Source organism: Pseudorca crassidens, chromosome 5, assembly GCF_039906515.1.
Source record: "Pseudorca crassidens isolate mPseCra1 chromosome 5, mPseCra1.hap1, whole genome shotgun sequence".
NCBI lineage: Eukaryota > Metazoa > Chordata > Mammalia > Artiodactyla > Delphinidae > Pseudorca > Pseudorca crassidens.
In genome coordinates this window covers 147,346,510-147,360,997 of record NC_090300.1, presented here as the reverse complement: position 1 = coordinate 147,360,997, position 14,488 = coordinate 147,346,510, and the positions used below count along the sequence as shown (strand labels likewise).

The 14,488-nt window shown below is 42.3% G+C and overlaps 1 protein-coding gene across 3 annotated transcripts in view; it reads right to left on the bottom strand.

Moving 5' to 3' along the window:
- The window catches only part of TRAPPC10 (trafficking protein particle complex subunit 10), a 91,549-nt gene that overhangs the window by 57,857 nt on the left and 19,204 nt on the right, over positions 1–14,488 (bottom strand). For all 3 annotated transcript variants that reach the window (XM_067739619.1, XM_067739621.1, XM_067739620.1), the window contains exons 2-3: positions 5,190–5,271; positions 1,423–1,558 (exon numbers count right to left, since the gene is read on the bottom strand). In XM_067739619.1, the coding sequence (XP_067595720.1) occupies positions 1,423–1,558; positions 5,190–5,271 (218 nt within the window). The remainder of the gene's footprint in view (positions 1–1,422; positions 1,559–5,189; positions 5,272–14,488) is intronic.

Sequence of the window (14,488 nt, the reverse complement as noted above, 5' to 3'; positions counted from 1 at the left end):
CTGTGAAAAAATGGCTGATTCCAGCACAAGGGTAGCAAAGGGACAAGAACCCAGAACACCTTGCTGTACCAGAAAGCTAGGAAGTGCTCAAAAGGCATAGGAGCCAGCTTGAAGTGACTCTCGCTGGCCAAATCCGGGACAACTTGAACACCAAAATAAGTAAGGATAATTGACTATAAAGCACTAAATAAAACAGAAGCCCACACAGGCTCTTCCCTAGAGTAGAGCGCTGACTGATAAATTGGGGGGAAGTGGTATGTGCAAGCCTTGGTAATGACTGGTGCAGGAAGAATCATCACTGGGGGCTAAATCTGGTCTGGATTTTGGAGGGGTTCCCGTGACTGTGTGATAGGGGTGCCTCCCTGGGCATAAACTGTGCAAACAACATGGCTTATGCGGAACATCTGCATTCCCCCAGGAGTCTAGCCACCCCTGGAGTTTTGCTGTGTGTCAGGCGGAGGCTGCCTATGTGCCTGGTCCAGTAAAAACCCTGGGCGCTAAGTCTCCAACGAGCTCCCCTGGTGGACAGCATCTCACATGTGCTATCACACTTGTTCTCGGGAGGAAGCACATCCCACGTGACTCCACTGGGAAAGGCTACAAAGCAAAGTCAGCAAAGGCAAAAGGTGCACGGGGTGAAGGGGAGAACAGGCGTGAGCTTTGAGTCCGTTCTCATTAAAACTAGAAAAACTACTTCTGCATCCTCAGTTTCAAGTTAAAATGTCACAGCATGTAACGATTTACATATTTTGTATATTGCTAAATGCTTGTTTTATTAGAGTCAAACAGACAGGAAGAAATGACCCACAGAATTTTCTATTCGTTCATGAAACAATAATTCCATCAAGAATGGGTTCACAAACACAGAACTGCCAAGTACGAGTGAAGGCCACAGTGCCCGCAGCTGCAGCGTCCCTCACTCGATGGGCGTCCCAGAGCGCCTCCTGCACCAGACACGGATCGTGAGTTAGGAGACACAGTCCCCTGCCCCCAGAGAGCCCGCAAACCAGAACCAGAGACAAACAAGGATTTGTAAGTACAGTAACTGTCGTGATGGTGAGTACAGGGTGTTATGAAAACAAAGCTGAGTACAGGGTGTTATGAAAACAAAGCTGAAAGTAAATATTAAAAAGACCTAGTGCCCACTAGGCTACAGTGAGATGGCTCACAAGAACTGGAAACACAAGTAAGACTATATTTGGTGATCACCACGAGTGCCCCGCGCTGGGCCAGAGCAGAAAACAGGCCACGGCAAAGCCACATGCTTGGCTGAAGGATGGAGAAAAGAGAAGACTACCAAAAAATTAAAATTAAAAAGTAAATTTCAAAAAGTATAGCTGTCTTAGCAAAACCCAGACCTCTGAATCTTAACCCCATTCCAAGACACGTTCTTGTAACTTTTCCCTTTAAATGAATACTTACACAGCATTCCGTCCAGTAAATATGAAGAAAGGGGAATGTGAGCAGAGCCTTGTTTCCTTCTTTGGGCAGCAGCTCCTCTTTGAATTGAACAAAGTTAGATTCCAGGTGAATCATCTTTGGAGCTCGGCCATAGGACCTATAAACAATTTTTAACAAGTCACTGAGAAAAATGAGAATGTTTAGCAGAAAGAAAAGGAGAAAACGACAACAACAATTTAATCACATCTATGAGTTCAGAAGTACAGATAGGGCACTAAGCCTGAACTGTAGCGATTACATATGCTATCCGAAAAGACGCTGTAACTTAGTTTAAACACAGCCCACATGGACATGTCAAGGCTCCCCATAAAACTGTCGGCTTTACTTTGCTTGCAACACCGACTTCTGGGAAAAATGGATGTTAACCTACAGGCACTATAAAAGAAGAAAAGAGTCTCCCAATTGTCAAAAGTGCTGTGTGAAGCTGTCAAAGCTTTAAACTGCTCTAATACTTTTGTGACAACCCGTATTATCCAAAAAAGAGAACTGTCTGGTGAAAAAGAACAGGTTTCATTCACGTAGCATAAATAAAATAGTGGTAACCACCCTCCTCCATGTTTTCTCAACCCAAGAACAAAGGACACACAGAGCAATCCCACAAGCTGCACTCATCTAATCTACGGCTATCAGAGGGCATGGGTGCTGTTTTTATTGTACTTGTAGAAATAAATTATGCTACATACATCTTTTTTCCATACCTCTATTCTTCACCTCTAGTAGTTGTATCTCTTTTAAATATCTATAGCTGGATTTTGTACTTTTTATCCAATCTAAGGAGTGTCGGTGATTAATAAGCTGAAACCAACCAAATTTAATGTGATTATGCTTGAACTTGTGGATTTTCTATTTCAGGCTATTTTTTTCTATCCTTTGAGAGATTAATCAAGTTTCCTTTTTCTCTGTTAGTTTGAAAGCTTAACCATCTATTTCTTTTCTGCTGTTGGTTACGTTTTAATTTTTAACATGCATAAACTTACATTTCCCTCTCAAAGACTGCAGTAAATGTCTGCCTCTCCTTGAACAAGACAAAGCTAGTGCACTGTCTGCTCTCTGCTTCCCTCCACAATCTGACATTTTAGATCGTTTGATTCGTAGAAGCACTGACACCACAGTGTAGCACAGCACTTATGACTTGCTTGCTGGCCGCTGCTTCCTTTATCCTGTGAATTCATGGTTCATTTTCCTTTTTCTTGAGATACATTCCTTAATTATTTCACAGAGAGTAGCACAGTTTCTGATCATACATGTCTGAAAATGTTTCCCAACGATCTCCATCCGGTGGCAAGCAGCAAATATACGACGTGAACAGCACCCTGGAGAGAACACGTGTGGCGCCACGCGGCCAGAGTGGCAGTTCAGGGCCCCCGGCCATCCTGGGCCCAGCTGGTATCCTGTCTCTCCCAAGGCCCGGGGGAGGCTGAGGCAGTCTTCCCGCTTGTATGAGTATGAACAATACAGAACTCTAGATTCAGAGGTACTTGCCCTCAAGGCCCTGCTTAAATGCTGTATTTTATGCTACACTTTAAATGCTGTTAGAGACTGCAAATGCGGTTTTTCTTTTCTCCCGGTTGCTTGGTGTGGCTTTTTGTTTGCTTTGTTTTGTTTTCATTCTGCTTGACATTCAGCGGCCCCTGCAATCCCCGAACTCACTGCTGGGAGAATTTTGACGCCAGTTCTCCAAGTATCGCCTGTCCTCCGCCCTCTCTATACTCTCCTTCTGAAACATCTTCTACAGGGACATTGAAACTTCTGGACTTGGCCTTCACGGCTCAGCTTTCCTTTCACGCCTCCAACTCCAGCTCTCAGCATTCAACTCGAGTTTCCAAGCGCAATCTCCCAACTCACTACTTTGCTTTTCAGCTACACAGCAGTTCACTGCATCAAGTAAAGTTTCTGCTTCAATCTTTTCCCCCCAAGATCTAATCAATTAATTTAAAATTTTATCAAAGTAAATATATATACACTTTAACATGTCAAGTAGTACTAAAGAGCTTTACACACACACACACACACACACACACACACACACACACACACACACACACACACATCCCACGGCAGAGGGAACCCTGCCCAGGCCCTTTCTACCCCTCGCCTACCAAGGTCCTCGGCCCCGGGGCCCTATCACCTGTCAGGGACTCGCCTGCTTCTCAGGGAGCCACCTCTGCAGACACAAGGGCTCAGCTTTCCCTCCTATTCCTCTGTCCATCCTCCTTCTCCCAGAGAGGCGTCCACATCTCTGCTGCTGCCACTTCTGCCCTCCTCTGTCCTTGAACATTTCTCATTCTCTTTTCTCATTTAGTTTTCAAGAAGGTGAAGAGATGAAAATACGTGTTAAATCTATGCAGTGTCTCTATTTCATTTTTTTCCTCATAACCCCCTTTCCTGTTTCTTCTATCTTTCTGAATGTTTAAATAACGTATACTATTGGAAACCCTTTACAGATTACTCCATTTCTTCAGGTATTAAACTCTTCCGTTTGCTGGACTATTTTCTCATTCACAGCACTGGGCCTCTTGAGACGTTGAATAATTTTTCTGTAAGAGAATTCTCCCACATTCTGTACACTCTTCATATTACATGTAGGTAATTAAATACATTCCTTGTAACACTATAATCGGGCACAAAAATTAGACTAGATTCAATAGAGAGCCCAGGTAAGTCATCTAGAATGTTAACTCTTCAAGTTAGTAGATTACAAATTGGTGATCAGAAAGGAAATAACATAGCAAGAATCAGAATTACATGAACATGAGTAACAACAGGAAATTCTTCATACACCTTGGTTAAAATCAGATTACCAGTATTAACAAGTCACAATCCAAACATTTTCTACAAATAATATCTAATCTTACCAGAAATTAGTCTTCCAGTAAGATAATTCAAAGTCAATTATTTCCTCAGGACAAGTCATTAGAGGAACAATTACAAACAACAGGGCAAACGGGAGGATTGATCTGGTTTCCCTCCTAATTTTTTTAATAAATTTATTTATTTTTAATTTTTATTTTTGGCTGTATTGGGTCTTCATTGCTGTGCGCGGGCTTTCTCTAGCTGCGGCGAGCAGGGACTACTCTTCATTGCAGTGTGCGGGCTTCTCACTGCAGTGGCTTCTCTTGTTGCAGAGCATGGGCACTAGGCGTGTGGACTTCAATAGTTGTGGCACGCAGGCTCAGTAGTTGTGGCACGCGAGCTCTAGAGCGCAGGCTCAGTAGTTGTGGCGCACGGGCTTAGTTGCTCCTTGGCATGTGGGATCTTCCCGGGCCAGGGCTCGAGCCCGTGTCCCCTACATTGGCAGGCAGATTCTTAACCACTGTGCCACCAAGGAAGCCCCTCCTTCATAATTTTTAAGTAACATCTTTCTGTGCACTTTCTCACCCTTAAGAGAAGAGCCAGGAGCTCAGGACAGAGAGAAGGTCTCATAAGACAGCAGACAGAGGCACATGCTCTAATGTGGAATCGGAGTGTGCGTCTCCTTTCCAAAATGCCATGAGGAATCAGAAGCCATTCCTACAAAAGTGGGCCTTCAGCTCAGAAGAAGTGTCCCATTTCTACCATCCTATGTCTTGTCAAGAAAATCAACACATTCCTTAGAGAAGAAGGTCCACAATTACGTGGCTCCACTCAGTTTCCTGAGAACTTAGCCTTTAACTCTTACTACTTCACTTGCTCACACAAATGCCTACAAAACGAGGAGGGAGATGCAGCGAAAACCAGAGGCACCATACCTTCTCCATTCCATCGGTTCTCTTGGAAGCTGCTGGGAGAGCGTCGGATAAATAGAGGTAAATAAATTCTGATCTCCAGCACCTACAACAGGAATAAAAATGGCATTTTAAGGTAAATATAGGAAAAATGGACTCTAAAATTTATTAATTGGTATTTTTACGTAACTTAATAATTTAGCAGAATGACATCACAAAACAAGATTTTTTCATATCTTTAAATAAGTGGTCTCAAGAAAAGCCAGCACTCGACATGTGACCTAATTAACCCTCGCCCGGCCTCTCTGAGGTGGGTATGATTCTCCCCACGAGGAGGAGGGGGAGGGTCAGGAAAGTGGAGTTACCTGCCAGGGTCTGACAGCTAAGGAGGCGGAGCGGGCCCAGCTCCAGCCAGCCTCACCCCTGCGTCAGCTCATACCGCTGCTGCTCTCTTCAACTTGGACAAAACAGCCATGAAACTCCAGGCAGAATAGGAAACCCGGACAAATGAACATGAGTTTCTTCACCAAAATAAGCTCGATACGCATCCAAATGCCACTAGGAGCCGAGCCGTACAGTACGCTCTCTGTGCCCGTGCCACCCAGGACACCGGACACGCCTGCTCTCGTCGAGTCCACACGGGAAGTCCTGGAGGCAGACCCGACCTCACGGCCAAGAAGGGGGAGCACAAGCTGGCTGGCTGCGGAGACCAGTGAGGAACCCAGGAGTGTCTGAATTCACATGCTAAGCTGTTAATTCAGCTCTTTCATCCTAGCTTTGACGGAACTGAAAAATCCACTTAGCTCTCATCAAATGATAGCATAACCATATCGCACTTAGGCTTAAAAAGAACCTTTCAGTAGATGACTCAAATTCTTATACTCAGAGGATCCTCTAACTTTAAGCAAAACCATTTTCCATTTGCTTTTCTATTGATCTTAAAGAAATCATTGGGGATTGATGTAGGCCATTAACACATTTGCTTATTTTGCTATCATGAGCCCCCCCAAAAAACCAAAACAGGGGCTTCCCTGGTGGCGCAGTGGTTGAGAGTCTGCCTGCCGATGCAGGGGACACGGGTTCGTGCCCTGGTCTGGGAGGGTCCCGCATGCCGCGTAGCAGCTGGGCCCGTGGGCCACGGCCGCTGGGCCTGCGTGTCCGGGGCCTGTGCTCCGCAACAGGAGAGGCCACAGCAGTGAGAGGCCCGCATACCGCAAAAAACAAAACAAAACAAAACCTTCCCCAAACGACGTAACACTGTCAAGTGACTGCTGAGAGGAACGGTGTTTCTGGGAACGCTGTTTCTGGGCAGCTGAGCTGCTTATCAGAGAGGCCGTGGGGCACAGTGACTGGACACAGATGCTGAAAGGCTGATGGCCTGGTTCCCACCTAAGCTCCACCAGCTACCAGGCGAGTACGCATGGGGAGACCACCGAGCCTTTCTGTGCCTCGGGGACCATCTGTGAAATGGGAAAATAAGAATAGCTCCCAACAGGGCTGTGGTGAGACTGAGTGAGTCAACACAAATAACTCTGAACAAGGCCTGACACAAAGTAAATCCTTAATAAGGGTTACTATTAATAATTTATTGTTGACATATAAACAACTTTTTATGTTTTAACTCATCATTTTTCATCATGTTCATTTATTTGGTAGTTGTCTTAGAAATCAAAATAAGAAAACCTTCAGTTAGCTTCAGATTCCTTATCTTTGAGTGCCAACTCCTGCTGTCTCTTTTAAAGGTTCTAAGATTAACATATAAAAATCACTACACTTTGCTAAACAGTAATTAGGGCAAACACATAGAAGCTTTCTCCTTTTCCACTTAGTTTTTTATATATATATATATATATATATATATATATATATATATATATATATATATATATATATATACGGTCCTTGCAGTAAAGTCTCACACAAAGGTACAGGGGGCGGAGTCAAGATGGTGTACTAGGAGGACGTGGAATTCGTGTCTCTGAACAACTAGGGCACCTACCAGGCACCAGTGGGGGACCACAGACACCTAAGGGGACAGGACGAACCCCAAACAACTGGGTAGGACATGGGGCATGGGGGGGAGTGAAGAGGGAGGAGAAGTGGAGGCAGGAGGGGACTGGCGCCCCTGAGGGGCGGCTGGGGAAGGGGAAGGGATCCCACACCTGAAGGGGGAAATTGGGGACCACTGGGAGGGCAGAGAATCAAAAGGGAGAGTAGCCAGGTTTCCCCTGCCCAGGAGCCTGATGAGACCCGGGCCTGATCCTGTGCCCACCGAGGCCTCCTTCAGCTGCGAGGGTCCCGAGGGAATGGGAGGGAGGGAAGGGGGAGCAAAAGTAAAGGCCAGACCTCCAGGACCAGCACCCCTGAGGGGCAGCTGGGGGAGAGGAGGAGTTCCTACACCCGGCGGGACCCACCCATGCACGGTTAGGGGTCCAGCAGCAACAGGGGAGATCCCGGGGGAGATGGCGGGGAGGGGTGTGAAGGAACGGAAGGGAACGGGGCCAGCACTTTCCCTGTCCACTTAGGCACCAGGGAGCCTGTTGGGCTCCCGGGCCTAATCCTCTGCCCTCCCAGCCCCCCTCCTGCTGTGCAGAGCCCAAGCCCCGCCCCTACACTCGGAGACCCCCTCTGAGACTCCCTCCAAGGTGCTGGGACCAAGCCCCACCCACACAACCCCACTCAGGGCCCTACCTCCAGACTCCGGAGCTCCACACTCCAGAGGCCCTCCTTTCCACATGCTGCCTCTCCCCTTCCGCCCTAAGCAGAGGCCCCACCCCATGCTCAAACGTCACCCCCCAACCCGCCTAGGTCCCGCCCCACCCTAAACCCCGCCCCTGCCTAAATTCCACCCCTACCTGAACTCCGCCCTCAGAGCCAAGGCTTCTTTTTCTTATTGTTGATTTTTCCTCTTTTAGATGGGGGTTCTGTTTCACCTTGTTGATTCATTGTTGTTGATTCTTTTATTTTTCCTAATAAATCTTTTATTTTTCTAATTTTATTTTATTCTTTATACTTTGTTAGTGATCTATCCTTTTGTCTCGTTCGTCCCCCCTTTTCTTTTTTTTTTTCTTTTTTCTGTTGTGGTTTTATTTTACTTTGTTGCAGTTGTTTCAATTATAGTTTTATTTTTCCTAATATATCTTGTATATTTCCAATTTTATTTTTTTATTCTTTGATATTGTACTGCACCTTTTTTTCTTTCTTCCTTTTTTTTTTCTTACCGTGCCACAAAGCTTGTGAGATCTTGGTTCCCAGGCCAGAGGTCAGGCCCGAGCTCCTGTGGTGGGAGCTCCAAGTCCAAACCACTGGACTAACAGAGAAACTCAGACCCCTGGGATATTAATTGGAGTGAGGACTCCCGGAGGTCCTCATCTCAGCACTAAGACCCAGATCTATCCAACTGCCTACAAATTCCAGTGCTTGACATCTCAGTCCAAACAACCAGTAAGACAGGAATACAGCACCACCCATCAAAAAAAAAAAAAAACGACAAAAAAAAAAGTTACAGATGAAGGAGCAAGGTAAAAACCTACAAGACCAAGTAAATGAAGATGAAACAGGCAAGCTACCTAAAAAATGAATTCAAAATAATGATAGTAAAGATAATCCAAAATTTTGGAAATAGAATGGAGAAAATACAAGACACATTTAACAAGGACCTAGAAGAACTAGAGCAAACAAACAGTAATGAACAACACAATTACTGAAATTAAAAATACTCTAGAAGGAATCAATAGCAGAATAACTGAGGCAGAAGAACAGATAAGTGAGCTGGAAGGCAAAATGGTGGAAATAACTGCCAGGGAGCAGAATAAAGAAAAAAGAATGAAAAGAATTGAGGACAGTCTCAGAGACCTCGGGACAACATTAAATGCACCAGCATTCGAATCATAGGGGTCCCAGAAGAAAAAGAGAAAAATAAAGGGTCTGAGAAAATATTTGAAGAGATTATAGTTGAAAACTTCCCTAACGTGGGAAAGGAAATAGTCAATCAAGTCCAGGAAGCACAGAGAGTCCCATACAGGATAAACCCAAAGAGAAACACACCAAGACACATACCAATCAAACTATCAAAAATTAAATACAAAGAAAAAATACTAAAAGCAGCAAGGGAAAAGCAACAAATAACATACAAGGGAATCCCTATAAGGTTAACAGCTGATCTTTCAGCAGAAACTCTGCAAGCCAGAAGGGAGTGGCAGGACATACTTAACTAAAGTGATAAAAGGGAAAAACCTACAACCAAGATTACTCTACCCAGCAACGATCTCATTCAGATTCGATGTAGAAATTAAAACCTTTAGAGACAAGCAAAAGATAAGGGAATTCAGCACCACCAAACCAGCTTTACAACAAATGCTAAAGGAACTTCTCTAGGCAGGAAACACAAGAGAAGGAAAAGACCCACAAAAACAAACCCAAAACAACTAAGAAAATGGTAACAGAAACATACATATTGATAATTACCTTAAATGTAAATGGATTAAATGCTCCAACAAAAAGACATAGACTGGCTGAATGAATACAAAAACAAGACCTGAATATATATGCTGTCTACAAGAGACCCACTTCAGACCCAGGGACACAAACAGACTGAAAGTGAGGAGATGGAAAAACATATTCCATGCAAATGGAAACCAAAAGAAAGCTGGAGTAGCAATATTCATATCAGATAAAATAGACTTTAAAATAAAGACTATTACAAGAGACAAAGAAGGACACTACATAATGATCAAGGGATCAATCCAAGAAGAAGATATAACAATTTTAAATATTTATGCACCCAACACAAGAGCACCTCAATACATAAGGCAAACGCTAACAGCCATAAAAGGGGAAGTCGACAGTAACACAATAATAGTAGGGGACTTTAACACCCCACTTTCACCAATGGACAGATCATGCAAAATGAAAATAAATAAGGAAACACAAACTTTAAACGACACATTAAACAAGATGGACTTAATTGATATTTATAGGACATTTCATCCAAAAACAACAGAATACACTTTCTTCTCAAGTGCTCATGGAACATTCTCCAGGATAGATCATATCTTGGGTACAAATCAAGCCCTGGTAAATTTAAGAAAATTGAAATCGTATCAAGTATCTTTTCCGACCACAACGCTATGAGACTAGATACCAATTACAGGGAAAAAAATGTAAAAAATACAAACACATGGAGGCTAAACAATACGTTACTAAATAACCAAGAGATCACTGAAGAAATCAAAAAATACGTAGAAACAAATGACAGTAAAAAAACACAATGACCCAAAACCTATGGGATGCAGCCAAAGCAGTTCTAAGAGGGAAGTTTATAGCAATACAATCCTACCTCAAGAAACAAGAAAAATCTCAAATAAGCAATCTAACCTTATATCTAAAGCAATTAGACAGAGAACAAAAGAAAACCCCAAGGAGGGAAGAAGGAAAGAAAAGAAAGAAGGAAAGAAGGAAAGAAATCATAAAGATTAGATCAGAAATAAATGAAAAAGAAATAAAGGAAACAATAGCAAAGATCAATAAAACTAAAAGCTGGTTCTTTGAGAAGATAAACAAAATTGATAAACCATTAGCCAGACGCATCAAGAAAACAAAGGGAGAAGACTCAAATCAACAGAATTAGAAATGAAAAAGAAGTAACAATTGACACTGCAGAAATACAAAGGATCATGAGAGATTACTACAAACAACTATATGCCAATAAAATGGATAACCTGGGAGAAATGGACAAATTCTTAGAAAAGCACAACCTTCCTAGACTGAACCAGGAAGAAATAGAAAATATAAACAGACCAATCACAAGCACTGAAATTGAATCTGTGATTAAAAATCTTCCAAGAAACAAAAGCCCAGGACCAGATGGCTTCACAGGCGAATTCTATCAAACATTTACAAAAGAGCTAACACCTATCCTTCTCAAGCTCTTCCAAAATACAGCACAGGGAGGAACACTCCCAAACTCATTCTATGAGGCCACAATCACTCTGATACCAAAAGCAGACAAAGATGTCACAAAAAAAGGTATCTCTGATGAACACAGATGCAAAAATCCTCAACAAGATACTAGCAAACAGAATCCAACAGCACAGTAAAAGGATCATACACCATGATCAAGTGGGGTTTATCCCAGGAATGCAAGGATTCTTCAATATACACAAACCAATCCATGTGATACACCATATTAACAAATTGAAGGATAAAAAATCATATGAAAATCTCAATAGATACAGAAAAAGCTTCTGACAAAATTCAACACCCATTTATGATAAAAACTCTCCAGAAAGTAGGCATAGAGGGAACTTACCTCAACATAATAAAGGCCATATATGACAAACCCACAGCCAATATCGTTCTCAATGGTGAAAAACTGAAACCATTTCCTCTAATATCAGGAACAAGACACGGTTGTCCAGTCTCACCACTATTATTCAACATAGTTTTGGAAGTTTTAGCCACAGCAATCAGAGAAGAAAAAGAAATAAAGGGAATCCAAATTGGAAAAGAAAAAGTAAAGCTGTCACTGTTTGCCGATGATGTGATACTACACACAGAGAATCCTAAAGATGCTACCAGAAAACTACTACAACTAATCAATGAATTTGGTAAAGTAGCAGGATACGACATTAACGCACAGAAATCTCTTGCATTCCTATACACTAATGATGAAAAATCTGAAAGAGAAATTAAGGAAACACTCCCATTTACCACCGCAACAAAAAAGAATAAAATGCCTAGGAATAAACCTACCTAAGGAGACAAAATACCTGTATGCAGGAAACGATAAGACACTGATGAAAGAAATTAAAGATGATACAAACAGATGAAGAGGTATACCATGTTCTTGAATTGGAAGAATCAACATTGTGAAAATGGCTCTACTACCCAAAGCAATCTACAGATTCAATGCAATCCCTATCAAACTACCAATGGCATTTTTCACAGAACTAGAACAAAAAAATTTCACAACTTGTATGGAAACACAAAAGACCCCGAATAGCCAAAGCAATCTCGAGAAAGAAAAACGGAGTTGGAGGAATCAGGCTCCCGGACTTCAGACTATACTACAAAGCTACAGTAATCAAGACAGTATGGTACTGGCACAAAAACAGAAATATAGATCAACGGAAAAGGACAGACAGCCCAGAGATAAACCCACACACATATGGACACCTAATTTATGACAAAGGAGGCAAGAACATACAATGGAGAAAAGACAGCCTCTTCAATAAAGTGGTGCTGGGAAAACAGACAGCTACATGTAAAAGAATGAAATTAGAACACTTCCAAACACCATACACAAAAATAAACTCAAAATGGATTAAAGACCTAAATGTAAGCCCAGACACTATCAAACTCTTAGAAGAAAACATAGGCAGAACACTCTATGACATAAATCACAGCAAGATCCTTTTGACCCACCTCCTAGAGAAATAGAAATCAAAACAAAACTAAACAAATGGGACCTAATGAAACTTAAAAGCTTTTGCACAGCAAAGGAAACCATAAACGAGACGAAAAGACAACCCTCCGAATGGGAGAAAATATTTGCAAACGAAGCAACTGACAAAGGATTAATCTCCAAAATATACAAGCAGCTCATGCAGCTCAACATCCAAAAATCAAACAACCCAATTCAAAAATGGGCAGAAGACCTAAATAGACATTTCTCCAAAGAAGATATACAGATTGCCAACAAACACATGAAAGGATGCTCAACATCACTGATCATTAGAGAAATGCAAATCAAAACTACAATGAGGTATCACCTCACACCGGTCAGAATGGCCATCATCAAAAAATCTACAAACAATAAATGCTGGAGAGGGTGTGGAGAAAAGGGAACCCTCTTGCACTGTTGGTGGGAATGTAAATTGATACAGCCACTATGGAGAACAGTATGGAGGTTCCTTAAAAAAACTAAAAATAGAACTACCATACGACCCAGCAATCCCACTACTGGGCATATACCCTGAGAAAACCATAATTCAAAAAGTCACGCACCACAATGTTCATTGCAGCTCTAATTTACAATAGCCAAGACGTGGAAGCAACCTAAGTGTCCATCAACAGATAAATGGATAAAGAAGATGTGGCACATATATACAATGGAATATTAGCCATAGAAAAGAATGAAAATGAGTTATTTGTAGTGAGGTGGATGGACCTAGAGTCTGTCATACAGAGTGAAGTAAGGCAGAAAGAGAAAAACAAATACCATATGCTAACACATATATATGGAATCTAAAAAAAAAAAAAAATGGTCCTGATGAACCTAGGGGCAGGACAGGAATAAAGACGCAGACGTAGAGAATGGACTTGAGGATATGGGGAGGGGGAAGGGTAAGCTGGGACAAAGTGAGACAGTAGCATTGACATATATACACTACCAAATGTAAAACAGATAGCTAGTGGGAAGCAGCTCAGCTCGGTGCTCTGTGATCACCTAGAGGGGTGGGACAGGGAGGGTGGGAGGGAGATGCAAGAGGGAGGGGATATGGGGGTATACGTATACATATAGCTGATTCACTTTGTTATACAGCAGAAACTAACACAAGGTTGTAAAGCAATTATACTCGGATAAAGATGTTAAGGGCAAAAAGAAAAGAAAAGAAAAGAAAAACCTATGTACAGAGTAAACAAATGAAGTGCCTCTTACACACCCCCTCCCAAGTGTTCCCCACAGGAAATCCTGTTATACGATATAAAACTTATAAAACTTGCCTAAGTGGAGACTATAAAGTAAAAATTTTTCTCATATTCTATCATAAAATAAATCTTTAATCTGTGTCCTAAATTTAATTTTAAAAGATTATAGGTCAATTAGCACATCTGTCAAGGGCAAAGACGTCATCTGACAATAACTGGGGACTTAACAAGTGACCATTCGATCTCAGCGCCTATTAGGAGCTAAACCATGTCCCTGTAAAATACATATGTTGAAATCCTAACCCCCAGTACCTCTGAATGTGCCTGTATTTGCAGATAAGGTCTTGAAAAGATGATTACGTTAGAATGAGGGGTTTAGAATGGGCCCTGATCCAATCTGATTGAAATCCTTATAAGAGAAAATGTGGATACACAGACTCTGGGGTGGGAAAAGACCGCATGAGGACACAGCAAGAAGAAGGCTGGCCACCTCCAAGCCAAGGAGGGAGGCCTCAGAAGCCAACCCTGTCGACACTTTGATCTGGACTTCCAGCCACCAGAACTGTGAGAAAACAAGTTTCTGTTGTTTAAGCCACCTAGTCTGTGGTACTTTGTTATGGCAGCCCTAGCCAACTGATACAGCAGCCCTGATTTACATTTGAAGGTCAAAT